Here is a 26,430-nt window from a genome sequence, read left to right on the forward strand (position 1 = left end):
AATACCCTGTCCGGCACCGGTATCCCACCCAAATCTTCCTCGGTGAAGACCGAGGCAAAGAACTCATTTAGTTTTTCTGCTATTTCTTTGTCTTCCTTGATTGCCCCTTTTACACCCTGGTCATCCAGCGGGCCAACCGATTCTTTTGCCGGTTTCCTGCTTTTAAAATATCTGAAACATTTTTACTATCAGTTTTCGCCTCTATCGCTATCTTTCTTTCAATATCCCTCTTTGCCTTTCTTATCAGCGCTTTGTCGAGACACAGGAGGAGTGAGAGTGGCCAGAGCAGATGACAGAATAGTATTATAGGAAGAGGCAGCTTCATTGACGGATTTGGTTGACATAGCAGTAGAGAAGAGATTTGAGATGTTGGAGGACAGGGTAGAAGGGTTAATAACCTGTAGATTCCTAAATGTGTTGGTTAGAATAGGACGGGACTGGGGAGGAGGGTGTTGAAGTGTGAAAGTTATAAGATGATTGTCAGAAAGGGGGAAAGCTGAGGCAAGGAAATTGGATGGTGAGCAGTTGGAGAAGAGTAAGAGATCAAGAAGTGGCCATTCTGGTGAGTGGGGGCGGTGGAGCCCAGTTGAAGATTGAAGGAGGATGTTAAGGCAAGGAATTGAGAAGCAGAAGAATTAGAGGAATCAACAGCGTGGATGTTGAAGTCACCAAGAATGAGGTACGGAGATGAAGGTTCAAGGAAAAACGGAGAGCCAGGCATCGAAGTCAGCGAGGAAAGAAGACAGGGACTTATCGGGAGGGGTCTGTAAATAACTGCAACTCGGAGTGGCAGCGGGTTGAATAAGTGGATGGAATGGACTTCAAAGGATGAGAAGAAGTGAGACTGAGGTATGAGAAGGGGCTGAAATCTGCAAGAGGGTGAAAGTAGGAACCCAACGCCGCCTCCGCAGCCAACCAGGCGAAGAGTGTGAGAAAAAAGGCTCCATGGCATAGGGCAGCGACTGAGGTAGAGTCATCAGGTGGGAGCCAGGTTTCAGTTAGGGCGAGGAGTTGGAGAGAACGGGAGATGAAGAGGTCATGGGTAAAGGAGAGTTTGTTGCAGACAGAGCGGGCATTCCATAGGGCGCACAAGAAGGGGAGGGAAGAGGGGGAGAGGAGGGGAATATAAATGAGGTTGGAGGCATTCCGGAGTGGTCTGTATAGATAGGATGAGGATTGGTATGGGGGATTGGGATTGATGTCCCCTGCGGATAGCAGGAGAAGGAGTAAGAGAATACGAAGAAGGGTAGAGGGAGGTAGGGTGACGAAGGCGGGATGTGCATAGGAGGAATGGAGATGGGTTTACAGCAGGAAGGAAATGTTGAAGGTTGAGGGCTAAGGAGAGAAGGTGAGGTGATGAAGGTAAGGGGAGGGTAAAGTGTAATAGCAGTGTAAAATGTTTTTGGGTTAAGAAGTAGGTTGGGAAGAGACAGCATCAGGAAGAGAGCATGCACAGGGGCCATGGTCATGCAGAATTGGATAATTTGGCTGTTTGGGAGGCTATTTAAGAGATGTCACTCAAGGGGTAGGTGGGTAGAGGGGAAGAGTGGGAGGGACGAAGCCTAAAGTCAGGGACAGAGCTCTTGTCTGCAGGCAGGCGATCTGTAAAAGGTAGAAATATCTAAAAAGCTGTTTGAGGCTTGCTCTCCCCAGTAGAGAAACAGGTCACACCCACTAAGTTTGAATTGTTGTGGGAGAAGGGAAGCAAAAAAGCCTAAAGTCAGGGACAGAGCTCTTGTCTGCAGGCAGGCTATCTGTAAAAGGTAGAAATCTCAGTTCTGTGTTGTCTTTGTGTGGTTTCCACTTAGTAAGAGCGAGACAGTCATATCCCCCTCCTTCAAAGACTGAAAAAATTCTCTGACTTTATCCCCTATACAGCTACTTAAAAGAGCTCGGGTTAACATTGAGATATAGTGAGTGACCTGCCAGAACGCGAACCTATTTCCCCATGAGAATCCCACCCGGTTTAGTAAGTCCTCAGTTGAGATGGGCACCATCTCGTCCGTCAACAGATATTCTAGGCCAATCTTGCCTCTCTAAATTCAAAACTGGACAATTTAAAAAAGGGATCAAGAGACAGAAATACGATAGGGTCATTGTCAGAATAAAGGACAACATTTTTCTCAATCCTGAAGGCCCAGTGTTTGCTTTTCTTGTGTTTCTGTTTACATTTGTATGCTGTTACCCTCTCTTTTGTTACTGTACTTGCTTAAGTGAGGGATGGCCTTCAGGAATGGGATAATGTTATAAGCTATTCAGAGGACCGGCTACATCATTTCCTCCAGGAACCTGATGTTTTCAAGGATGAGAGTGAAGACTTGCTAGTGGACCAATGGAATGATTTCATCGACATGAGATAGAACTCTATTAGATGCCAATTGCACAATGCTACCCTCATACAATATTGTAGGGTGCAATGGATCCCTAGGGGGATTGAAGATCCATAAGGAACCTCAGCTATTTAAAGATAACAAACCTTTTCTTGACAAATGGTGCTCTATCTTAAATAAGTGCTCCTTAGATCTGATGATCTTACTGATTGAGACATCTAAAGAAAAACTAGGCATACTCAAGACCTATATTAACCACAAACATGACATACTGAAAAAGGAAGACAACGATTTTGAGGCCAATCTTGTCTCTCTAAATTCAAAACTGGACAATTTCCAAAAAAGATATCAAGAGTCAGTTACGATGAGGTAATTGTCAGAATAAAGGACATTTTTTTCAATCCTGAAGGCCCAGTGCTTGCTTTTCTTGTGTTTCTGATTACATTTGTATGCTGTTACCCTCTCTTCTGTTACTGTACTCCCTTTATTTTTAGCCACTTTTTGGCCCCTCCCCCTCAAATCGATTCCTACACAATCAATCTTCCAGTCCGGTAGGTGTGTTTTCTTATGACCCACCAGGTATTTAGTTCACACTCTTCCTTTCCCTCTTTCCCAACTCCCCCCCCCCCCCCCCCCCCCCCCCCCCCCCACTCAGTGAACGAGTTCTACAAGTTTGAATGTAGTTTGCCCCAGCATAAGGAACCTTTTTCTTTTTGAGTTGTCTAATTCACGTTCCCATACGATCTGTTTACAGAACTGATTTCTCCATATCCAAACTGAAGGGGTAGCTTCTTGTACATACACTTGCAATATACATTTCTTCTTCATTAAACATGCTTTCTTTGCCTTTCACTCCCAAGTTATCCACTTGGTTTAACAATACATTATTGGATCTAATGTGAGTTGTCCCAGCACTGTCCCTGAATAAGTTAACATGGTTTGCAAAATCTTCTAACTTTAGGGCATGTCAGTGTCATATTTGCCAGCATCCCCTCCTTTTCTTTGCGTTTTGAGTACTGTGCTTTGAGCACCAACCATTTTCTGTTTAAACCATTGGTAGCTAGAGAGTCCCACAAGGATTTTCAAAGTTTTGTTTTCAGAAACAAATTGCCTATTTCAGGTGCTCTCTGAGCATAGCAGGATTTAAATCCTCACAATCCTCCCACCTCCCCAGTTGTAATTTGGAAAAATACAATAGATTTGGGAGGTTCGAGAGGCAGGCGGAATAGACATGCATGGGCAGTGAGCCTACCCAAAGGCTTCTATCTTTGGGTAGTCTCACTGCCCAAAAATTGCTGGGGTACTGCTTTCTACATTAGGTTTGCTTGGTGATTCTACCAGCATGTAAGGATTTAAGTCCTGTCTTTTGAGAACATCTGCTACACCTAAGTAACTTATTTTTCTCAACTTGGTACCCCCTCCACTCCCCTATTTCTGTGAAACTATTTGTGTTACTTTCTTAGCTTAATGGCTTTTTATCGAGCTTGATTTGTCATGTATGCAAAATGTAACACTGCTTTTTCCTTTTTTTTTGTTTCCTCTTGTCTTTTTCTTACCCCTTTTTTGGTAATTATAGAAATTTGGCAAACTTGACAGTCCTTTTCTCTTCATTATAGTAGTTCAAAAAAACAAAAAATTAAAAAAAATAAATAAGCAAACAAACAACTATCATGCCAATTGTTCCACTAACATGACTAAAATTTAAATTCCCTGCCAGTCAAATGCTTGTGTCATATGTCAAAGAATGTATCTAAAGACAATTAATCTTTTTATTTTGGTTTACATTGCAGGACACTTGAGCTCCTCTTGCATTTATCCAGTATGTCGTGCTCCCTATCTTTTGGCAACATTATGTTCTGATGGGAAAGTACGGTTTTGGAGATGCAGAGTGGTCACTGAGTCAGATGTTTCTTCCACATGTGAACAATCTGGTAATATTACATATGTATGGGAAGAATGGCCATTATTTGAGGATGGACTACGTAATGCTAGTGCTGTGAGCGTACCAGGCAGGCCTGTAGAAGTAAGTTGTGCACACACTACTCGACTGGCCGTGGCATTCAAGCAGGCCTCAGTTAACAATAATCACTCTTCTCAAGACTTCATGATGCATGTAAGTATTTTTGAATGTGAATCTACAGGAGGTTCCTCTTGGATCCTGGAACAAACTATTCATTTAGATGACGTGAACACAGTTCTGGACTCTGGAATTAGTACTGACAGCAATTCGGTGGTATTCAACAAACACAATGCTTGCTTATCTTATAGCAAGCACAGTATACCTAGCACAAAGCACTTAATTCATTTGGACTGGATGTCTAGGGAAGATGGTTCACATATCTTAACTGTAGGAATTGGGTCTAAACTTCTAATGTATGGCCAGCTTGCAGGAAAGGTACCAGACCAGACTGGTAAAGAAGTTTTCACATTACCTGTCTGGGAAAATGTCAAGCATTCATCTCACTGTAGGTTTGTGCTGCTGAGATGTGTGGACTTGGTTTCTTCAGTAGAAGGATTACATCCTTTGCCAGTTTCTTTGTCATGGGTGCGTGATGGTATCCTTGTGGTTGGAATGGATTGTGAAATGCACGTCTATTCTCAATGGCAGCCGCCTTCTAGACAGGAGGCCATTATTACAGACTCACATAATGGAAGCACACCTTCTATTACAAATTTAATGAAACAAAATCAGTCTGTTGGTTCTGGCATGCAACCACCCAAGAAAACCTTAACCAGATCGATGACAAGCTTGGCTCAAAAACTGATGGGAAAAAAAACTGCATTTGATCTTCCCGTGGAAATGGAAGATTTTGGTCTCTTTGAAGCAGCTCATGCATTGTTCCCAACTTTACCTCAGTATCATCCTTTGCAGTTATTGGAGCTCATGGATTTGGGTAAAGTTCGCAGGGCAAAAGCTATTTTAGCCCACCTGGTTAAATGCATCGCTGGGGAAGTTGTAGCTGTCAGTGACTATGAACCAAATCATGAACGTCGACTTAGATCACTTAGCATCAGTGCCAGTGGAAGCACTGCTAGAGATCCTAAGACCTTCAACAAAGCAGAGAATACAGATTATACTGAAATAGATTCTGTTCCCCCACTTCCATTATATGCACTACTTGCTGCTGATGAAGATATTTCATATACTACTTCAGAGAAGGCCACCAGTCATACTAAGTCAGCTAAAGGAGATGACAAAAATATAAATGAAGAAAATTATGATGAACTTTTCCAGATCCCAACTTTGAGCACAGAGAAACTGGATATGTTAGATGTTGATGAAGAAAATACAGAACCTCAGGTTATTGATCTTTCTCAGTACAGTCCAACTTATTTTGGCCCTGAACACTCACAGGTTCTTTCCAGTCATTTGCTTCATTCTAGCTTACCTGGTCTCACTCGAATGGAACAGATGTCTTTAATGGCTTTGGCGGACACAATTGCTACTACCAGCACTGATATTGGCGAAAGTAGAGACCGAGATCAAGGTAATGTAACCTAGGCTTGGCTATTTTTTTTCCTGTACAGTGGCTATGAAAAAAAGTTTACCTTCAGATTGCTTCACAAAGATAGATTTGTCTAAGTATTCCGAAGTGCTTTAAAAAAAAAATCTTTACTGTATACTGTATTAGTGCCAAACTTGTTTTCACATGTTAAAGAATCATGGGGGCCTTTTTACTAAAGGGTGTTAAACACTTAACACACAGTTAGCGTGAGGTAACCGGCTACTGCACAGGCAACTTAAAGGGGTTGTGTGGTAGTTTGCTTGTTACCATGCATTACTGCATTTTTCTTTATTTTTATCTTAGGGGATATGGCATGGGTGAAGAGTGGACGTGTAAGCATTAGCCAGCTGGTGCATTTATAGCTACCTTGCGCTAACTCAGAGTTAATGCTAGAGCATTTAATACCTCTTAAATAGGAGACAGTAAGTGGTTCAGTATTAACTTTCTGCAGGTACCACACGCTAATGGTTACGTTAATGCACCACCTTCAATGAAAAAAAAAATAGCGGAAACGCTGGTAAAATCCTGTTACAACACTTATAGTCCAGATTTCAGCACTTCGTTTTTGTAAAAGGACCCCTATATTCACTATTAAATGGTGTTATATTCTCTACATTCTGCAGTTTTTCTCATAGTACATTTTTAATTTTGTTGATAAATTTTAATCCCATTTTCCTTCAGAATTGTCTCACTGTTTCCAAGAAATATATTTGTTTGTAAATGAGTTTCTCCGAGGACAAGCAGGCTGCTTGTTCTCACTGATGGGTGACGTCCACGGCAGCCCCTCCAATCGGAAACTTCACTAGCAAAGTCCTTTGCTAGCCCTCGCGCGCCCGCGCGCACCGCGCATGCGCGGCCGTCTTCCCGCCCGAAACCGGCTCGAGCCGGCCAGTCTTCTTTTGTCCGCACTCGGTACGGTCGTGTTTTCGCCGTGTCGAGCCCCGGAAAGTCGACCTCGCGCGTCCAATTTATTTTGAGCGTGTTTTTTTCCTTCGGGAAAGTTTTCTCTTAGTTGGGAAGTGCTCCGGAAACCCCCCGCCGGGTTTCGTGTAAATCCTCCCCGTACTTCCAGCTTTTTGCCCTGGTAAGTTTTCTTTCGTCGTCGGGGTAGGCCTCTTTTTGGCCTCGGTCGAGATTTTTCTCCCTCTAAATTTTGGTGCTTCAAATTTCGCCATTTCGGCTTTTGATTTCGCCGGCGTGATTTTTCCGCCCATGACATCGAAGCCTTCCAGCGGCTTCAAGAAGTGCACCCAGTGCGCCCGGGTTATCTCGCTCACTGATCGACACTCGTCGTGTCTTCAGTGTCTGGGGGCCGAGCACCGCCCTCAGAACTGCAGTCTGTGTTCCCTGCTTCAAAGGCGGACTCAGGTAGCGAGACTAGCCCAGTGGAACGTGTTGTTCTCGGGCTCTTCGTCGGCATCGGCACCGGGATCTTCGAGTGCATCGACGTCGTCAGCGTCCAGACCATCTTCCTCGGCCGCCCCTGCATCGAGTGCATCGAGGCATCGGGCCTCTGCATCGGCGCTGAGACATCGGATAGCTGCATCGACGTCGGTGGTACCAGGACCTCGTCTGCTGATGTCGTCGGACGGTGGTGCATCGGGTGGAGTGCAGGTGAGGGCTGTCCATTCCCCTGCTGGTGGCGGTGAGCCCTCGGGTGGGTCTCCGCCTACCCTGAGGGCTCCTGCGGTACAGCCCCCCCGAGATCGACCTTCTTCAGTCTCGGCCCCGAGGAAGCGACGGATGGATTCGACGTCCTCCTCGTCGGTGCCGGGGAGCTCCGGTGACATGCTTCGGAAGAAATCGAAGAAGCATCGACACCGGTCTCCTCCCCGTGTCGGCACCGAGAGCTCTGGGTCGCCGAGGGATTCGGCACCCAGCAGGCATCGGCACCGAGAGGACCGCTCACCCTCTGTTCAAGAGGTGTCGATGCGCTCCGCTCTGGACAGCCCGGAACAGCCTCCACGCCCGGAACAGGTACTGACGTCGACGCCTGCATCGACCTCTCAGCCTTTCTCTGCAGCCACTCTAAACGAGAGCCTCCGGGCCGTTCTCCCAGAGATTCTGGGAGAGCTGTTGCGCCCTACCCCTCCGGTACCGGCGGTGCTTGCGCCTCCGGTACCGTCGAGCGTGGCGCCGGCTGGCCCATCGCCCAGGTTGAGGTCCCCGACGTCGGTACCGCGTGCGGTGCCGACCGCGGCCACCTCCCAGGAAGGCTCCCCGACCACGTCGGCGGAGGGAGCTTCGCCGATGCGGGCAAGGGAGTCTACCTCTCGACGCCCCCATCGAGGACGGGGTTCCACGGAGTCGAGCAGGGCGAGGTTGCAGACACAGGTCCGGGAACTCGTGTCTGACACCGAGGGTGAGGCCTCGTGGGAGGAAGAGGAAGATCCCAGATATTTCTCTGACGAGGAGTCTGAGGGTCTTCCGTCTGATCCCACTCCCTCTCCTGAGAGACAGCTTTCTCCTCCCGAGAGTCTGTCTTTCGCTTCCTTTGTCCGGGAGATGTCTACGGCCATCCCCTTCCCGGTGGTTGTGGAGGACGAGCCCAGGGCTGAAATGTTTGAGCTCCTGGACTATCCTTCTCCACCTAAGGAAGCGTCCACTGTTCCCTTGCACCATGTCCTGAAGAAGACATTGCTTGCGAACTGGACCAAGCCATTAACTAATCCCCACATTCCCAAGAAGATCGAGTCCCAGTACCGGATCCATGGGGACCCAGAGCTGATGCGCACTCAGTTGCCTCATGACTCTGGAGTTGTGGATTTGGCCCTAAAGAAGGCTAAGAGTTCTAGGGAACATGCTTCGGCGCCCCCGGGCAAGGACGCTAGAACCTTAGACTCCTTTGGGAGGAAGGCCTACCATTCCTCTATGCTCGTGTCCAAGATCCAGTCCTACCAGCTCTACACGAGCATACACATGCGGAACAATGTGCGGCAGTTGGCGGGCTTGGTTGATGCTCTTCCCCCTGAGCAAGCCAAGCCTTTTCAGGAGGTGGTCAGGCAGCTGAAGGCGTGCAGAAAATTCCTGGCCAGAGGAGTTTATGACACTTTTGATGTTGCGTCCAGGGCCGCTGCTCAAGGTGTGGTGATGCGCAGGCTCTCATGGCTGCGTGCCGCCGACCTGGAGAATAGAATCCAGCAGCGGATTGCGGACTCGCCTTGCCGTGCGGACAACATTTTTGGCGAAAAAGTCGAACAGGTGGTAGAGTCTCTCCACCAGCGGGACACCGCATTCGACAAGTTCGCCCGCCGGCAGCCTTCAGCTTCTACCTCTACAGGTAGACGATTTTTCGGGGGAAGGAAGACTGTTCCCTATACTTCTGGCAAGCGTAGGTACAATCCTCCTTCCCGACAGCCTGCGGCCCAGGCTAAGCCCCAGCGCGCTCGCTCTCGTCAGCAGCGTGCGACTCAGCAAGGCCCCGCGGCTCCCCAGCAAAAGCAAGGGGCGAGCTTTTGACTGGCTCCAGCAGAGCATAGCCGACATCCAAGTGTCAGTGCCGGGCGACCTGCCTGTCGGAGGGAGGTTGAAAGCTTTTCACCAAAGGTGGCCTCTCATAACCTCCGATCAGTGGGTTCTCCAAATAGTCCGGCAAGGATACACCCTCAATTTGGCCTCAAAACCTCCAAATTGTCCTCCGGGAGCTCAGTCCTACAGCTTCCAGCACAAGCAGGTACTTGCAGAGGAACTCTCCGCCCTTCTCAGCGCCAATGCGGTCGAGCCCGTGCCATCCGGGCAAGAAGGGCTGGGATTCTATTCCAGGTACTTCCTTGTGGAAAAGAAAACAGGGGGGATGCGTCCCATCCTAGACCTAAGGGCCCTGAACAAATATCTCGTAAAAGAAAAGTTCAGGATGCTTTCCCTGGGCACCCTTCTCCCCATGATTCAGCAAAACGATTGGCTATGCTCTCTGGACTTGAAGGATGCCTACACACACATCCCGATACTGCCAGCTCACAGACAGTATCTGCGATTTCAGCTGGGCACACGCCACTTCCAGTACTGTGTGCTACCCTTTGGGCTCGCCTCCGCGCCCAGGGTGTTCACAAAGTGCCTAGCTGTGGTAGCAGCGGCGCTTCGCAGGCTGGGGGTGCACGTGTTCCCATATCTCGACGATTGGCTGGTGAAGAACACATCCGAGGCAGGAGCCCTGCAGTCCATGCAGATGACTATTCGCCTCCTGGAGCTACTGGGGTTTGTGATAAATTACCCAAAGTCCCATCTTCTCCCAGTGCAGAAACTCGAATTCATCGGAGCCCTGCTGGATTCTCGGACGGCTCGCGCCTATCTCCCAGAGACGAGAGCCAACAACTTGTTGTCCCTCGTCTCGCGGGTGCGAGCGTCCCAGCAGATCACAGCTCGGCAGATGTTGAGATTGCTGGGCCACATGGCCTCCACAGTTCATGTGACTCCCATGGCCCGCCTTCACATGAGATCTGCTCAATGGACCCTAGCCTCCCAGTGGTATCAGGCCGCTGGGGGTCTAGAGGACGTGATCCACCTGTCCACGAGTTTTCTCGAATCCCTGTTTTGGTGGACGATTTGCTCCAATTTGACTCTGGGACGTCCCTTCCAAATTCCTCAGCCACAAAAAGTGCTGACCACGGATGCGTCTCTCCTGGGATGGGGAGCTCATGTCGATGGGCTTCACACCCAAGGAAGTTGGTCCCTCCAAGAACGCGATCTACAGATCAATCTTCTGGAGTTGCGAGCGATCTGGAACGCTCTGAAGGCTTTCAGAGATCGGCTGTCCCACCAAATTATCCAAATTCAGACAGACAATCAGGTTGCCATGTACTATGTCAACAAGCAGGGGGGCACCGGATCTCGCCCCCTGTGTCAGGAAGCCGTCAGCATGTGGCTCTGGGCTCGCCGTCAGGGCATGGTGCTCCAAGCCACATATCTGGCAGGCGTAAACAACAGTCTGGCCGACAGGTTGAGCAGGATTATGCAACCTCACGAGTGGTCGCTCAATTCCCGTGTGGTGCGACAGATCTTCCAGGCGTGGGGCACCCCCCTGGTGGATCTCTTCGCATCTCAAGTGAACCACAAGGTCCCTCAGTTCTGTTCCAGGCTTCAGGCCCACGGCAGACTGGCTTCGGATGCCTTCCTCCTGGATTGGGGGGAAGGTCTGCTGTATGCTTATCCTCCCATACCTCTGGTGGGGAAGACTTTGTTGAAACTCAAGCAAGACCGAGGCACCATGATTCTGATTGCTCCCTTTTGGCCGCGTCAGATCTGGTTCCCTCTTCTTCTGGAGTTATCCTCCGAAGAACCGTGGAGATTGGAGTGTTTTCCGACCCTCATCACGCAGGACGACGGGGCTCTTCTGCATCCCAACCTCCAGTCCCTGGCTCTCACGGCCTGGATGTTGAGGGCGTAGACTTTGCCTCTTTGGGTCTGCCAGAGGGTGTCTCCCGCATCTTGCTTGCTTCCAGGAAAGACTCCACTAAGAGGAGTTACTTCTTTCATTGGAGGAGGTTTGCCGTCTGGTGTGACAGCAAGGCCCTAGATCCTCGCTCTTGTCCTACACAGACCCTGCTTGAATACCTTCTGCACTTGTCTGAGTCTGGTCTCAAGACCAACTCCGTAAGGGTTCACCTTAGTGCTATCAGTGCATACCATTACCAAGTGGAAGGTAAGCCGATCTCAGGACAGCCTTTAGTTGTTCGCTTCATGAGAGGTTTGCTTTTGTCAAAGCCCCCTGTCAAGCCTCCTACAGTGTCATGGGATCTCAATGTCGTTCTCACCCAGCTGATGAAACCTCCTTTTGAGCCACTGAATTCCTGCCATCCGAAGTACTTGACCTGGAAGGTCATTTTCTTGGTGGCAGTTACTTCGGCTCGTAGAGTCAGCGAGCTTCAGGCCCTGGTAGCCCAGGCCCCTTACACCAAATTTCATCACAACAGAGTAGTCCTCCGCACTCACCCTAAGTTTCTGCCAAAGGTCGTGTCGGAGTTCCATCTGAACCAGTCAATTGTCTTGCCAACATTCTTTCCCCGTCCTCATTCCTGCCCTGCTGAACGTCAGCTGCACACATTGGACTGCAAGAGAGCATTGGCCTTCTACCTGGAGCGGACACAGCCCAACAGACAGTCCGCCCAATTGTTTGTTTCTTTTGACCCCAATAGGAGGGGAGTGGCTGTAGGGAAACGCACCATATCCAATTGGCTAGCAGATTGCATTTCCTTCACTTACGCCCAGGCGGGGCTGGCTCTTGAGGGTCATGTCACGGCTCATAATGTCAGAGCCATGGCTGCGTCGGTAGCCCACTTGAAGTCAGCCTCCATTGAAGAAATTTGCAAAGCTGCGACGTGGTCATCTGTCCACACATTCACATCTCATTACTGCCTGCAGCAGGATACCCGACGCGACAGTCGGTTCGGGCAGTCAGTTCTTCAGAACCTGTTTGGGCTTTAGGATCCAACTCCACCCCCCGAGGGCCCTGTTTGTTCTGTTCCAGGCTGCACTCTCAGTTAGTTGGTAAATTTTTTAGGTCAATCTCAGTTATGTCCTCGCCGTTGCGAGGTCCAATTGACCATGGTTGTTGTTTTGAGTGAGCCTGGGGGCTAGGGATACCCCATCAGTGAGAACAAGCAGCCTGCTTGTCCTCGGAGAAAGCGAATGCTACATACCTGTAGAAGGTATTCTCCGAGGACAGCAGGCTGATTGTTCTCACAAACCCGCCCGCCTCCCCTTTGGAGTTGTGTCTTCCCTTGAAGTGTATTGTCTTGCTACATACTGGACTGGCCGGCTCGAGCCGGTTTCGGGCGGGAAGACGGCCGCGCAGGCGCGGTGCGCGCGGGCGCGCGAGGGCTAGCAAAGGACTTTGCTAGTGAAGTTTCCGATTGGAGGGGCTGCCGTGGACGTCACCCATCAGTGAGAACAATCAGCCTGCTGTCCTCGGAGAATACCTTCTACAGGTATGTAGCATTCGCTATACCTTTCTATAAAAGTCACAGTGAAAATATATTTTCATCAGTTCATTATATTTAATGAATAGCTAAGGAGGATCAGATACCTTGTCTAGACTGCAACCTTGTACAGCAACTTTGCAAGTTTGCCTTTTTACTTGTAAATAATTTCTTTTTATTTTGTGTTGACAGTTTTCCCACAGTTGCCCAAAAGAAGTCTAGCTACTGGTATAATCATAAGTTGTCTTTTTCAGAACATCGTGAGGTTTGTCTGTACTGTGTGGTCAGACTACAGTGTCCAAAGTTTCATCTGCTCAAATATGTCACCCAGGACTATTAAGCTCTGGAACCTGAACCTTGTAGACATTTTCCCCATCAAAAAGTCTGGTTTGGGGCCAGCTCAATTGATGTGCTAATCTGTGAATTTGATTCTTGGATCAGATCTTAAGTTTGCCACCAAGATGATGTGTCAGTACTGGTCCTGGTGTCGATTTTGCTGGTCAATGATAACTACATTATGCTGCCAAATTTGGTGCTGTGGTGTTAACTCAACATTGATACCATTTGTTCTGACCTTAGCCAAAGGAAGTCTCTCCAGCTGCTCAGCATTGCTTAACCCTGAGATCTAGTGAGTCAAAGGTGCCTGCTGAGGTTAGGTGCCGTGTCGGACTTTAGTTTCGGATATTCTCCATACTTCCCATGTAGGTCTCCTACTAAAGACTTATACTTTCCAGTTTATTTCCTTTAATAGAGAGACAGAGGGATCTCAGGATACATCTGCTGAGCTCTTAAGATAGATTGATGCCTCTAATATATTGGTGGTAGTGGAATTGACTATCCACCAACTTCAGAATGTACAGAAAAGAAGGTAAAAGACCCTACTCTGTACTACTTGTAAGAAAGAAAGTAAGCACCAGATGTATCCTCATAGCTGAAAGGTTTGACAGGCTAGTTATTGTAATCCATAATTGTTGAATCATCCCTTGAGGATGTTTCCCTATAAACAATAGCTCCATCTTTTCCACATTCACTTTAAAGCAGAAATCATGAAAAACTTTCCCGCACTCGAAACAGATACAGGATTGACTCTAGGGTTGTTTTTCAGAAAAATCATAGTGTTGACTTATATACATTGAGATTTTATGTTCCAGGTCACCAACTCATACTGGCTGAACCCCTTATTACAAATTCTACAAGTCAGTGGTTCAGTAGCAAAGGTGAACAGAAAGGTTGAGTGTGGACAACATTTATGGGTCCCATGCCCTAAAACAAAAGCCAGTTCCCTCCCATTCACTGCTATATGTGCTCTGGGCCTATATTATAGATGTTGCATCCACCCATTTTACAAAACTATTTCCAAGACCACAAACAAAAAGACCACTCAAGGCATTCAAAGGCCTTTTCCGCATCTGTAGCTACACAGAGGCTTCTTCCCTGATGGTCTATGAAGTATGAATCAGCTGAACCACTCTTTTAACATTATTCACCAGCTGTCGCCCTTTAACAAATCCTGTCTGATCTGGGTGGACAAGTTTGGGGACTACATTCTGCAACTAGTCGGCAAGGATTTTTACAAATATTTTAGCATCACTGTTAGCAATGAAATTGGGCGATAACCTCCATATTGGTGGGTAGGCTTCCCTTCCTTATGTAGCACAGTTGTAGCATCATACATTTAATCAGTCAATTTCCCTGTTTATAAGGCCTCTGAATACTCTCTGAAGGATTAGTGTCAACTGTGTGCCCATCATCTTATAAAATTCTATCCCAACTTCATCTTCCTCTGCTGTCTTTCACTCCGTCAGCTGTTTAATAGCTACCTCCATCTTAGATATGGTTCTATTCAGCAGCTGGTGATCTTACTCCTTTATGAACTCCAGTTGGGCCACCTTCAGAAACTACCCACTTCTCTCCTCCTCACGACCAGCTTCAGAGGAGTGTAAGGTAACATGAAAATATCGTAATGTATTACATATTTCTTTGTACTCTGAACCATGGAACCCCTTGCCCAACCCCTACCTTTGCTACCATTTTTCCACTGCCTCTGCTTTTAATGGGTCTGTTTAGGCCCCCCAACATTCAAAGTTTACTATAAGTAAGTTCAGAACTGATACCCAAACGCAAAGATATTCATTTGTCCACTACCTGCCCCTATTCTGTAGTACTGCCATCCCCCCCAGAGCCACACCTCACTCATCCCCAAACACTCCCTTTTTCACCCATCTGTGCCTGAATTTTATTCTTATTACAATTTAGAAAGAAGGCCATTCTTTATCTGCAACTCCCAGCTTCCCACTACCTCCCTCTCAACCCCCCCCCCCAAAACCCTACGAGTACCCAGAATGAAAGCAAGCAAATCCCCCAACATCTATGATAGGCAAGTGCTTAATTTTATGAACTGTAAAAGTCATGTCACATTTTCATTTCTTAAGCTGTGAAGCCTCTCTTTCAGTATGCAGCCAACACTCCAAAGCTATCTCTAATCATGTTGGGGAGGATGTCCCTGGCATTTCTGAGCTCTCCCTTCCAAACTAAGAATGCTGTCTTCTGTGCTAGTCAAGTTCTACCTGGATGAAGGCTGGCGTTGAGGCGGACGATATCACATATAATCACATATAATAAGGACTGGGTTCCTTTGGTTAGGTCATCTCTGCTCTTTCTTCCATTATATAGATGTCCCATCCAATCATGCTTTGGTCCATGCATACATTATCTCATGGTTAAACTACTGTAACATGACCTAAAATGACTTCCTCCATTTTCAATTGCATCGCCTATAAACCCTACAAAATACCGCTGCCCGATTACTCTGTAAAGATATGAAATTTGACCATATCACCCCCCTTCTAAAACAACTTCTCTGGCTCCCCATAAAATATTGAACACAATTTAAAATTCTTCTCCTTACCCATAAAGTTTTACAGACAGACAGACTTTCTTATTTATCTTCCATGACTATTTCCTTTACCCCAGCCCGTCGTTCCTTGGACTCCAGTCGTCTGGTTCTACCTTATCCTAGGTTTGCCCACCATGATTCTACCAGGAAAGTGACATCACTTTCTAGCCCCAAGTTTGCTGAACAATCTGACCCCAGAAATAACATCTGAGCTCTCACTCCCCCGGTTCAAAACTTTACTAAAGACCTATTTTTAAAATATAAGTACATAAGTAATGCCATACTGGGAAAAGACCAAAGGCCCATGAAGCCCAGCATCCTGTCCCCGACAGCGGCCAATCCAGGTCAAGGGCACCACCTGGCAGCTTCCCAAACGTACATTTGACCTTCAACTTCCCTTCTAAGTGTTAACCTTTGTTTGCTTATCCTGTAATGCAGTACAAGCAGAGCAATTTTATCTGTAATTTTAACTTTATAATGTTTAAGTTATATGATTGAGAATCTTGTTGATTTTATCTCCTATCACATATTGGAGTTCCTTTTCCTTTATTATGCAATTGTTGTAAAGGTGGTAGATTAAATACCAATTAAACTTAAATTAAGCTGCAAATTCAACCAAGCAGTACTGCAATCCCCACAATAGAACTGGTCTTCCAGCAATGATTTTTCCACATACTTTGCCAATGAAATTTAAGGAGTCTGTCAGGGCCTACAGATAGTCCCATCAAACCTCCCACCACCTAATAAGGAAAATACCCCCTCTACTCTATCATGCACTTCTATCTGGGTCTCATTCAACCAGGTTATAGAGGAAGGTCTTGAAAAAAATCCTGAAGGTCTACGGCTAACAAGCTGCCCTCTTGGCCCCTGCAACAAAGAGAGTACAGCTAGTAAGCATAAGCCACTTTGAAGGGGCCATTAAAGTTAACTCTTCCCTTGGGGAAGGGCAGCTGCCAATAACACTAAAAATATCTGTAGGTTGCCCCCAACTGAAAAAGAGCTCCCTTGACAAGAACAACATCGAACAGTACTGACCAGTCTCTAACATTCCTTTCCTGTCAAAACTTAAAGAACAGAGAGTCCGCATTTAACTTACTGACCGGCTGAATGAAAGTAATTGGCTTAGACACGTCGGTCTGACTTCAGACCTAGGTATAGAATGGAGACAGGTCTTGTGTCCTTTTTTGATAATCTGCACAGAAACTGTGACGAGATGTGCCTTGATACTAGTGTTGCTGAATTTCAACAGCCTTTGACACTGTAGATCATATTATGCCTACAAGGCTGGCAGAAACAGGTATCATTGGCACAGTATTTACATCAGACAGACAACAATCAGTTTCCTTTACCAGCAGCATATAATTACCTTGGTCACTGACCACAGGGGCCCACACTGTTTCCCATTTTATTTCATATCTATTTCAAGCCTTTGGCTGAGCTGCTTTGGTTGATGGACACAAAATTCTATATCTATGCTAAGGATATGCAACTACTCAAACCCATTGAACCAGATCTCCCACACAACTCTGCCTGAACCCAAGCAAAACACTTGGGTACATAACACAAGTGGACACACATCTGACCAAAATATCTTTTGGGAAATCTGAACTCTCCCTAAAATCCATAGGTCAGGAATCTTGGGAAACTGCTAGACTCATCACTCACTATGATCCCGCAAATTCAAACAACCTTTAAAAATTCTCACCTACAGCAGCTATGAACTCTCTATATTTTGAAAAAATGATTCTGACCACAGTGGTCCACACCATGATAATCTCATGACTGGAATACTGTAATGCCATGTACACTAGTCAAACCAAAAAGAGTTTGCACCAGCTCCAACTAATTCAAAATGCTGCAGCTCGACTGACAGAAGTCTGCAAGTGGCACAACTACATCGCTCCCTTCTTGCAGAAACTACACTGGCTACAAGCACCTACCTTACAGGGTTAAATTTCAAAGTGTTTGATTTTCAAGGTCCTCAGACAAAATGGACCAGAGTACTTGAACAATACGTTAGCCCTCTACACACTTTTGAGAACTCTAAGGCCCTCTCAAGGAGCATCACTGTCTGTACGCTTATCAAAAGAAATTGATTGATGTGATACCCGCCAGCAAGCCTTCTCAGGAATTGCTCCCACACTCTGGAATGTATTTCCAGAGGAGCTATGTCTAACTCAAAACTACCTCTACTTTAGAAAGCAAATGAAAGCCTGGCTCTTCTCCCAAGGCCTTAATACATGTGGTGTCTGACCATACATTCACTCAGTACTTAGACTATTAGTATTCAAATAAGATAAGGTTGTGACTGAAATATTGATAATTTACCTTTTGCTTTTTTTGTCAATGTCACAGCACGTGCACTGCAGTTTCAGCCTCCTTTTTTATAGGCACCTAGTATTGCTAGTGACTTTTAATCTCTGAAGGGTGTAATGAGGATTTTGCATATTGTAATTAGCCTGATATTATAGCAGAATAATGGTTGGTGCTTACAGATACATTCATAAGTGTATAAAAAAACATGACCTCATATGTTGCACCAAAAACAACATATGTTGCAATATATATATATAGTGCAATCCACTTAAGTGCAAGGGTCTAGAACCAAAGAAATGCATGCAGTTAACCAGGGCGTGCACTTAACCGTTGTGACCCAAAGAAGCTTGACATCTGATAAACGTATGTACAGTACTGTTTATACAAAATAAGTACCTGTATATATGTAAACCGCTTTGAATGTAGTTGCAAAATACCACAGAAAGGTGGTATATAAAGTCCCATTTCCCTTTCCCTTTATTATTATACGTACAGTATACAGTCTCCGTTAACTGACATTAGGCTTACTTGAAGTAATCAGTTATAGTCCTCTGTACACTATTGGGTCTGTGAGTTCCATAGACTACGTCTGCCAAACAGTAAAAACTGTCATAACACTGACATCCAGTGGCCTCCAGATAGGCCCGCATGGTGTTGAGACTCTCCAGCGCTTTTGCAAAAGTGACAGGAGGAGGTTGTTGAATTTCATCAGCATGTGCCTCGCTGCTCATTTCATCATCTGTTCCATCATCAGCCGTTGTTGCCTGCATGTAGGCGCATATCTCCACATCAGTGCTGTCTTCAGCTGTTTATAGATAGTAATCAACAGCTACGTAGCGATGGAACTCCTCTTCATTAACACCGGCTGGGATGTCAATAGCCTGTTCATCTGACGTGTTTGCAACAGCTGCATCTGTTTCATCCCTCTCTACATCCTTAACAAAGCTTGCCTGCTTGTAGCAGTTCACAATGGTTGCCTCTGTAACATGATTCTAGGCTTCCTTCTGCATATGTAGGGAATCCAATAGTGATAGACTACGAGCCAGTTCGACAGCACGTTTATCCTTGCCAGTCTGGTCATCCATAACGCTCATCAGACAACGTAGCACAAGAGCCCGATAATGTTGTTTGAAATTGGCTATTATGCCCTGATCCATAGGTTGGATCAGAGAGGTAGTGTTTGGTGGCAGGAAGTCCACCTTGACGTTAGACAGCCTGACATCATCCCTGTGTGCAGCACAATTATCACAAAGCAACAAAACCTGACGCTTTTGTGCTCGCATTCTAGTGTCTAACTTCTTTAGCCACTGCTTCCAAATTTCCCCAGTCATCCATGAATTTGTGTTAGCCTCGTATGACACAGGAAGTCACTTAACTTTCTTGAAGCAACAGTGCTGTTTGCTCTTTCCAATGATGAGGGGTTCCAACTTCTCATTCCCATCCATATTGCAGCAAAGGCGGATCATCAGTCGGTCCTTCGACGTTTTACCTCCAGTAGTTTTGGCATGTTCGAATGCAAGTGTTCCATCAGGAATTGCTCGCCAGTAGAGACCATTTTTGTCAGCATTGAAAATGTCACGAGGTGCAAACTCATCTTGAATTTCATCTTCCATCTTTCCAACCATCCAACAGTGACTTTGAATTCAGTTTGTCCAAGACTTTCAGCTAGCTGGTTAGCTTTCTCCATAAGCAGTGGATCACTGACAGGAAACTGTCTGCTCCTGACTCGAGAAAACCACTGAAGAAGAGCATCTTCTACTTCCTCAGCTTTTTCCGCCCATTTTCGTTTCCTTTGTGGATTTGTATTGTTTTGCTAGTCTTCCAGAAGCTGGTCTTTCTGCTTCAAAGACACGTGAAATTTGACTGGGATTGACACCATATTCTTTAGCAATAGATGCTTTACTTTGTTTGTTTTCTAATTTTTTAAGAACTTCTATTCGTTCTTCCAGTGTTAGTCTTACAGTTCCACTGCGACGACGATGACACCAGTATGCACTCTAACAACATTCTTTTGCTTATTCTGCCTGTGGCAGCTAAAGGGGCGGTAAATTTGAAATCTCGTTGGTTGTCACACGCCAGTCGGCTTCCATATTCCATGCACGCTTATGCGGAGTCTTCCCTGCAGAGGAGCAGTCTTAAACCATGCATGTAAGCGAATCTTGCACTTATCAGTGGTGAGCTAAACCGAAGTTTGTCCCCATAGAAATTGATGGCACCAAAAACGGGACCGAAGTACAGCATGCAGTTAAACAAAGCGTGCGCTTATCCGACGTGCACTATATATATATATATATATATATATATATATAATCAGAAAGAAGTACCTAGAATAACTTTATGGATGCATACTTTAAGAGATGGGAATGTTTTATTTGTTGGTGAACTAATATGCATCTTTGACAGCACTCACTTTTATTCTGCTATATTAGTTGTTTGTTGGAAGCTCTCATATTTCACTAGCCAGATAATGCAATTCTTCAGATCATTCACTTTACAGCCTCTGCTTAACCAGTGAAGAATTTTTTTTAATCCTCCCAGTTTCCTTGAAAATGCATTTTTCTTTTTATGATCTCAAATAGGGATGAATCAACCCTCAGATGATATTTTTATAGAGGAGTAGTTGAAATGGAACATTTCATATTGAAAATCAAGGGGCCATTTTATTAAGCTATATTAAGAAATGGACTTAGCACATTCTTAATGTAACTTCCCCCCGAGCTAAGTTCATTTCTATTATGGCTATAAATTTGGCTTTTTTTTCTATTATAACTTTCTCACCGTACATAAATGTTGGCATTAGTGCTTGCTAAAACAAAAAGGAGGTAAAAACCCTCACGAAACCGTGAGATATAAAACAAAAAGTGAGGAGAGTGAATGAGGATACCAAATAGTTTTGTTTATTCACATAAAAAATAGCGTAATTCGCATTAAAAATGACCCGACACGGCCGTGTTTCGGCCCAAAGGCCTGCCTCAGGGGTCTTTGTAACCTAAGTAGAACAATAAAACAAATGAAGGATTTTGTTACAAATATATCATAGACATAATGTAATGGATGAAACAACGGACAATAGCTAAATGTATAGCATAAATGAACTAACAAACAAACGGAAAATTGTCTATAACTCAATCTAAAAACATAACTTTGGGTAATAAAAGTCAAATATATGTGAGAAGTTTAAAAAAAAATTTTAAAAATACATATATACATATATTAATCTATATATTTTTTTAAATTATATTTTTTAATTACATAGATAACACACATTTTTCATTCTGTTATAATCTGTATATAAACATAATGTTCATTTTTAATACAGATGTATTATTCAAAGTATAATCCATGTGTTTTAATAATCCATTTAACTATTGTCCGTTGTTTCATCCATTACATTATCCAGCTTATAATCGAACGAGAATAACGCCCAAGTTCCGACCTAAATCGGGAGATGGGCGTTCTTCTCACAAAAACAAATAAAGCGGTATAATCGAAAGCCGAACTTTGGACGCTTTCAACTGCACTCCGTCGCGGGTGCGGACAAAGTTGACGGGGGCGTGTCGGAGGCGTGGTGAAGGCGGAACTGGGGCGTGGTTATCGGGCGAACAGAGATGGGCGCCCTTCGCCGATAATGGAACAGTTTTGAGCTAGAATTTAGGACACTTTTCCTGGACCCTGTTTTTTTCACGAATAAGGCCCCCAAAAGTGCCCTAAATGACCAGATGACCCCCAGAGGGAGTCGGGGATGACCTCCCCTGACTCCCCCAGTGGTCACTAACCCCCCTCCCACCACAACAAATGATGTTTCACAACTTTTTACTTTCACCCTCAAATGTCATACCCTCCTCCCAAGCAGCAGTATGCAGGTCCCTGGAGCAGTTGTTAGGGGGTGCAGTGGACGTCAGGCAGGTGGACCCAGGCCCATCCCCCCCTACCTGTTACAATTGTGCTGCTTAATGCTACTAGTCGTCCAACCCCCCCAAACCCACTGTACCCACATGTAGGTGCCCCCCTTCACCTCTTAGGGCTATAGTAATGGTGTAGACTTGTGGGCAGTGGGTTTGGGGGGGATTTGGGGGGCTCAACACCCAAGGGAAGGGTGCTATGCACCTGGGAGCTCTTTTACCTGTTTTTTTTGGTTTTGTAAAAGTGCCCCCTAGGGTGCCCGGTTGGTGTCCTGGCATGTGAGGGGGACCAGTGCACTATGAATCCTGGCCCCTCCCACGAATAAATGTCTTGGATTTATTCGTTTTTGAGCTGGGCGATTTCATTTTCCATTATCGCTGAAAAGCAAAAACGCCCAGCTCACACCTTGATGAATAAACATGGGCGTCTTTTCTTTTAAAAAATACGATCCGCCCCGCCCCTTCACGGACCCGTTCTCGGAGATAAACGCCCATGGAGATAGGCGTTTCTGTTCGATTATGCCCCTCCATGTCTATGATATATTTGTAACAAAATCCTCCATTTGTTTTATTGTTCTACTTAGGTTACAAAGACCCCTGAGGCAGGCCTTTGGGCCGAAACACGGCCGTGTCGGGTCATTTTTAATGCGAATTACGCTATTTTTGGCATTAGTGCTTGGCCATTTAAGGATTTAATGTGGGAGCACGTACTGCTTCCTCTTTGAGACGCTAAAGGCTTCCATATTATGGATGCACTAACCAGTTAGTGTGGTGGTAATATTAGCTTGGTAGCAGATTAGCGCATCCATACCCATTCTCTACCCTTGATTCGTCTCCTCCAAAAATACAAAAAAATAAATGCCTCTTGCTTAGTGTTCATAGATGGCAAAGCTAAACAGAACACTTTAGTGTGTCCTGCATTAGGCCATTGTTCCTGTGTTAGGCACGCGTTAGCATCTAACCTAAAGAAACCCCAAGTTATTTTAAATAAGTTCAAACATTACATGAGAGAAACAGTCCATTATATTCTTTACACTTCAGTTCAATAACCTACACTTTTTAATGCATAGACTTGACTTTTCTGTTAAACCAAATAATAATTTTGCCACCTAAATTGCCAATGTATATATTTCCCTTTCTATTTGTTAGACAAATGTTTACTCATGTTTTTTGTAGTTTCAGACAAAAACAAATGGCATATAATTTGTTCTGTACACAGGTGGAGAGACTCTTGATGAATGTGGTTTGAAATTCTTTTTGGCTGTTAGGCTTCATACATTTCTCACAACCTCCCTTCCTCCCATTCAACGAGCACAGCTTCTTCACCAAGGTAATGTATTTAGCAATGACTGCAAGATATTTTAAATATTGACATCTGCTATTGAAACAAATGACTCTTGCCTTATTAGCTTTCATGTTTCCTTTAAAAGTGTAACACCTGTTTAAAAACTAATAAAGTTTCAAGTTAAAAAAAAAAGAAAACAAAAGCCCCAAAAAAATCAAAGCAAAACAAACAACAAAAAATGTGAACCACTACAGAAGATTTGTCCATAGTAGGATGTGTTCTGTGACACCAGAATGATTCATCCATACAGGTGGAGGACATTGATGGCATCAAAATGGAGTAGCTGTTCCAGAGTTGAGATTTAGCTGTAAAGATTCTGATCATATACAGGTATTCCCATGCATGACTTCCCCTGCACTAGTACTCCAGTTCTTGCCTCCATCTAAAAATCATAAAAACAAATAAGTCTTAAAATTATGACCGATCATATAATAATCATGCTGAGTTCTCAGTGAATAAGGTAAATTATTCCATATTAAGACAGCTTTGTAGGAAAAAAAGACACTAATGAAGACTTATATCTAATCTCTTGGCTGTCTGTGAAATGCAAGCTCATATTGTTTTGCAGTCTTAGGAAATGCCTAATTCATGGCAAGGGACTTAAATGAAACATATAAAATAGAGCTTATCCTTTGAAAATTGTATCTACAAAACAACTGATTCTAAGTGTTCTGAAAGCTATGGGTAACAAATGTAAATTTTGATATAATGTTTTTACCCTATACATAGCCTCGCTGCCATATTTTGAATTAATTTTAATTTGTGTTACAACTTTAATGAAATTCCAATATAAAGATTACTGCAATAATCTAAATGTATTAGAACAATTTAAAATTTTGACACAGGCCTTGGTTTCAAGTGAAATGAGGATCAAATATGTTGTAATTGTCGCAATTTCCAGAAAGTCTTGCTTACTAGGAAATTTACCTCCTGCTTCCATTGTAAGAATTGGATCTAAATCAATTCCCATTATCTTTAGTAATATTTTGACTTGATTTTGGCTGAAGCTCTCTTAGCAATGTTGGCAGAGAAAATGAATTTAAACAAGTGCCTGACCTATGACAGGAAAATGGGACTGTGACGGACAGATAGTATATGTTCCCTGCCAGGTGCCTATCAATGACATATAAAGCCTCTACAATTTTGGCAGGATATCACCAAGAGCTAGAAGGAGCCAGAGGCACAGACAGAGTTCCTAGCATCAAATACAGAGACAGTAGGAAGAAAGTCCCTCTTTTTTAAAAAATCCATGTTAAATCTTAATCCCATCTATAGCACATAGATCCCCCAGAAGTCTGTTTGTGAGAAGGCCCAAGCAAAGGCTAAATGCTAAAAAGACCCAAGCAAAGGCTAAATGCTAAAAAGACCATTGAATCTAGTGTGGTAAACTTAAAGTATTGTGACATTGTAAATCAGGAAATAGCGTTTGTCTTGTGCTGAAAGGTTGATGTAATGCATAAACCAAGATTTAGATGCTCAACAATGCCAAATTAGCAGTTCTAAGAAGTATAAGAAGATGGAGCATCGGTGTCAAAATGATTCCTTTCACCAGCATTTCACTAAAGCACAAGCGTGCCAAGGTCTTTGCACCAAAACTGAAGCTCAGCACTTGAAGCATATAAATGTCAAAATGCAGATACAGAGCTGTGCAAAAGAAATCTGTGCACACATCAGCGCCATTCTGGAAGCAGAAAATAGCTTAAATGCAAGCAGTACCTCCACCTGTTTTGTTGTGGACCAGATGATTCTCCACAGCTTTAAAAAAAATAATAATAATAATTCCCAGAATGCAGCTACTAGCTATAATGATAAAAATCTTGAAGACTTTTCAAAGAATTGCTTATAATATACCTTTCAGTACAGAAAAATATCTTTGTGACATTGCATTGTAAACAGTACTTGTACTTTAAGCACCCCAGGAAATGGCCCCTTCCTTCTAGATACAGGTTGAACACAACTAATCAAGGTGCAGTGGTAGCCTTTATCTTTAAATCTCACTTCACTTTAAGAGCAGAAAATACAGGATTTTCAAAACCTCAAGCTCTTTGGAATAACAATCAGGCTGGAACAACAGAGCTAGACAGTTTCAACTAACTCAGTTTTCTTAAAGTTTTTTTCCTATGGAAAGAAAGGCAAAAGAAAAAATGGTTTAAAGTCAGAAGACAATCAAGCAGATTCAGGTACCAAACTTCCCAAACCAGTGAAGGAACAGAGTTTTTTTTTCTTTTTTCCTTTTCCTTTGCTGTTTGAGAGATTTGTACCTTGATATGAAACTCTCTGGGAATCTTGAGTGAAAGGAAGTAGTGTAGGAAGCTGAATGAAGAGGAGATTGTATAAGATGTTAAACTTGCCAAGAGCAAAATCCAAAATAATATAATTCAGAATGACTTAGCTTTCAGAGATGTGCAAGGATATAAGAAGGCCAGAGGTGGTTAAGAGGAAGATGAGAAAAATGGTACAGGGTTTGTGTCAAAAGACGTATAAGAAGAGACTGGAAGACCTGGCAGATCTTCTTGTTTCCACTTGGGCGGGCCATGGTGGCAGAGGAGGAGTGCCGAGAAGGCCATATTTTGCCTAAGGCAGTATGTTTTAATTGCTCCTGCTCTGCTGAGTTGCAAGGCATTCTGGAAGAAAGAGAAAGAAGCTGGAACTGGGGATGGGAGGGAGGGAAGAGAGAGGGAGAAATGTTGAGTCTGGGGATGGAAGGAAGGGATAGATGTTGAACAATGGGATTGAGGGAGTAAAGAGTTGCTACATCAAGGAAGAAGGGAAAAAGAACAGAAAAGAGAAAGAGAGTAATGTTGGACCATGGGATACAGAGAGAGAGGAGGAGTGATGGACCCATGGGGGGGGGGAGAGATGGAAGAGAAAGATGCTAGGGGGTGGAGGGAAAGGGACAGGGAGATATTAGGCAGTGAGATTGGAGTGGGCTACAAGACTGGAGAGAGGGAGAGAAGATTCTGGAAATGGTGGAACCACGTGGTAGAAGTCAAAGGGAGGTGGCAAGAAGATGAGTGAGAGGTGAGTACTCAGTACAGAGATAGAAATGTGGTAATAAGGAGTAGATAGAAGGAAATAGAAGGCTGGGGAAGGAGTGAGATGGGAAATGGAAGAGCTCGGGACTGAGAGGAGATGGAAAATCATTAGGTAGCTGAAAATTAAAAAGAAGGGTGAGCTAGAGAGTGAAATTTGAGTGGACAGAGGCAGAAACGGGAAAAAAA

At 44.6% G+C, this 26,430-nt stretch overlaps 1 protein-coding gene across 3 annotated transcripts in view; it reads left to right on the forward strand.

Annotated features, from left to right (window-relative positions):
- DMXL1 (Dmx like 1) overlaps nt 1–26,430 on the forward strand; it is a 522,326-nt gene that overhangs the window by 281,336 nt on the left and 214,560 nt on the right. For all 3 annotated transcript variants that reach the window (XM_030193519.1, XM_030193517.1, XM_030193518.1), the window contains exons 18-19: nt 4,121–5,818; nt 23,084–23,194. In XM_030193519.1, the coding sequence (XP_030049379.1) occupies nt 4,121–5,818; nt 23,084–23,194 (1,809 nt within the window). The remainder of the gene's footprint in view (nt 1–4,120; nt 5,819–23,083; nt 23,195–26,430) is intronic.

The sequence above is a fragment of the Microcaecilia unicolor genome, chromosome 2 (genome assembly GCF_901765095.1).
Source record: "Microcaecilia unicolor chromosome 2, aMicUni1.1, whole genome shotgun sequence".
Lineage (NCBI taxonomy): Eukaryota > Metazoa > Chordata > Amphibia > Gymnophiona > Siphonopidae > Microcaecilia > Microcaecilia unicolor.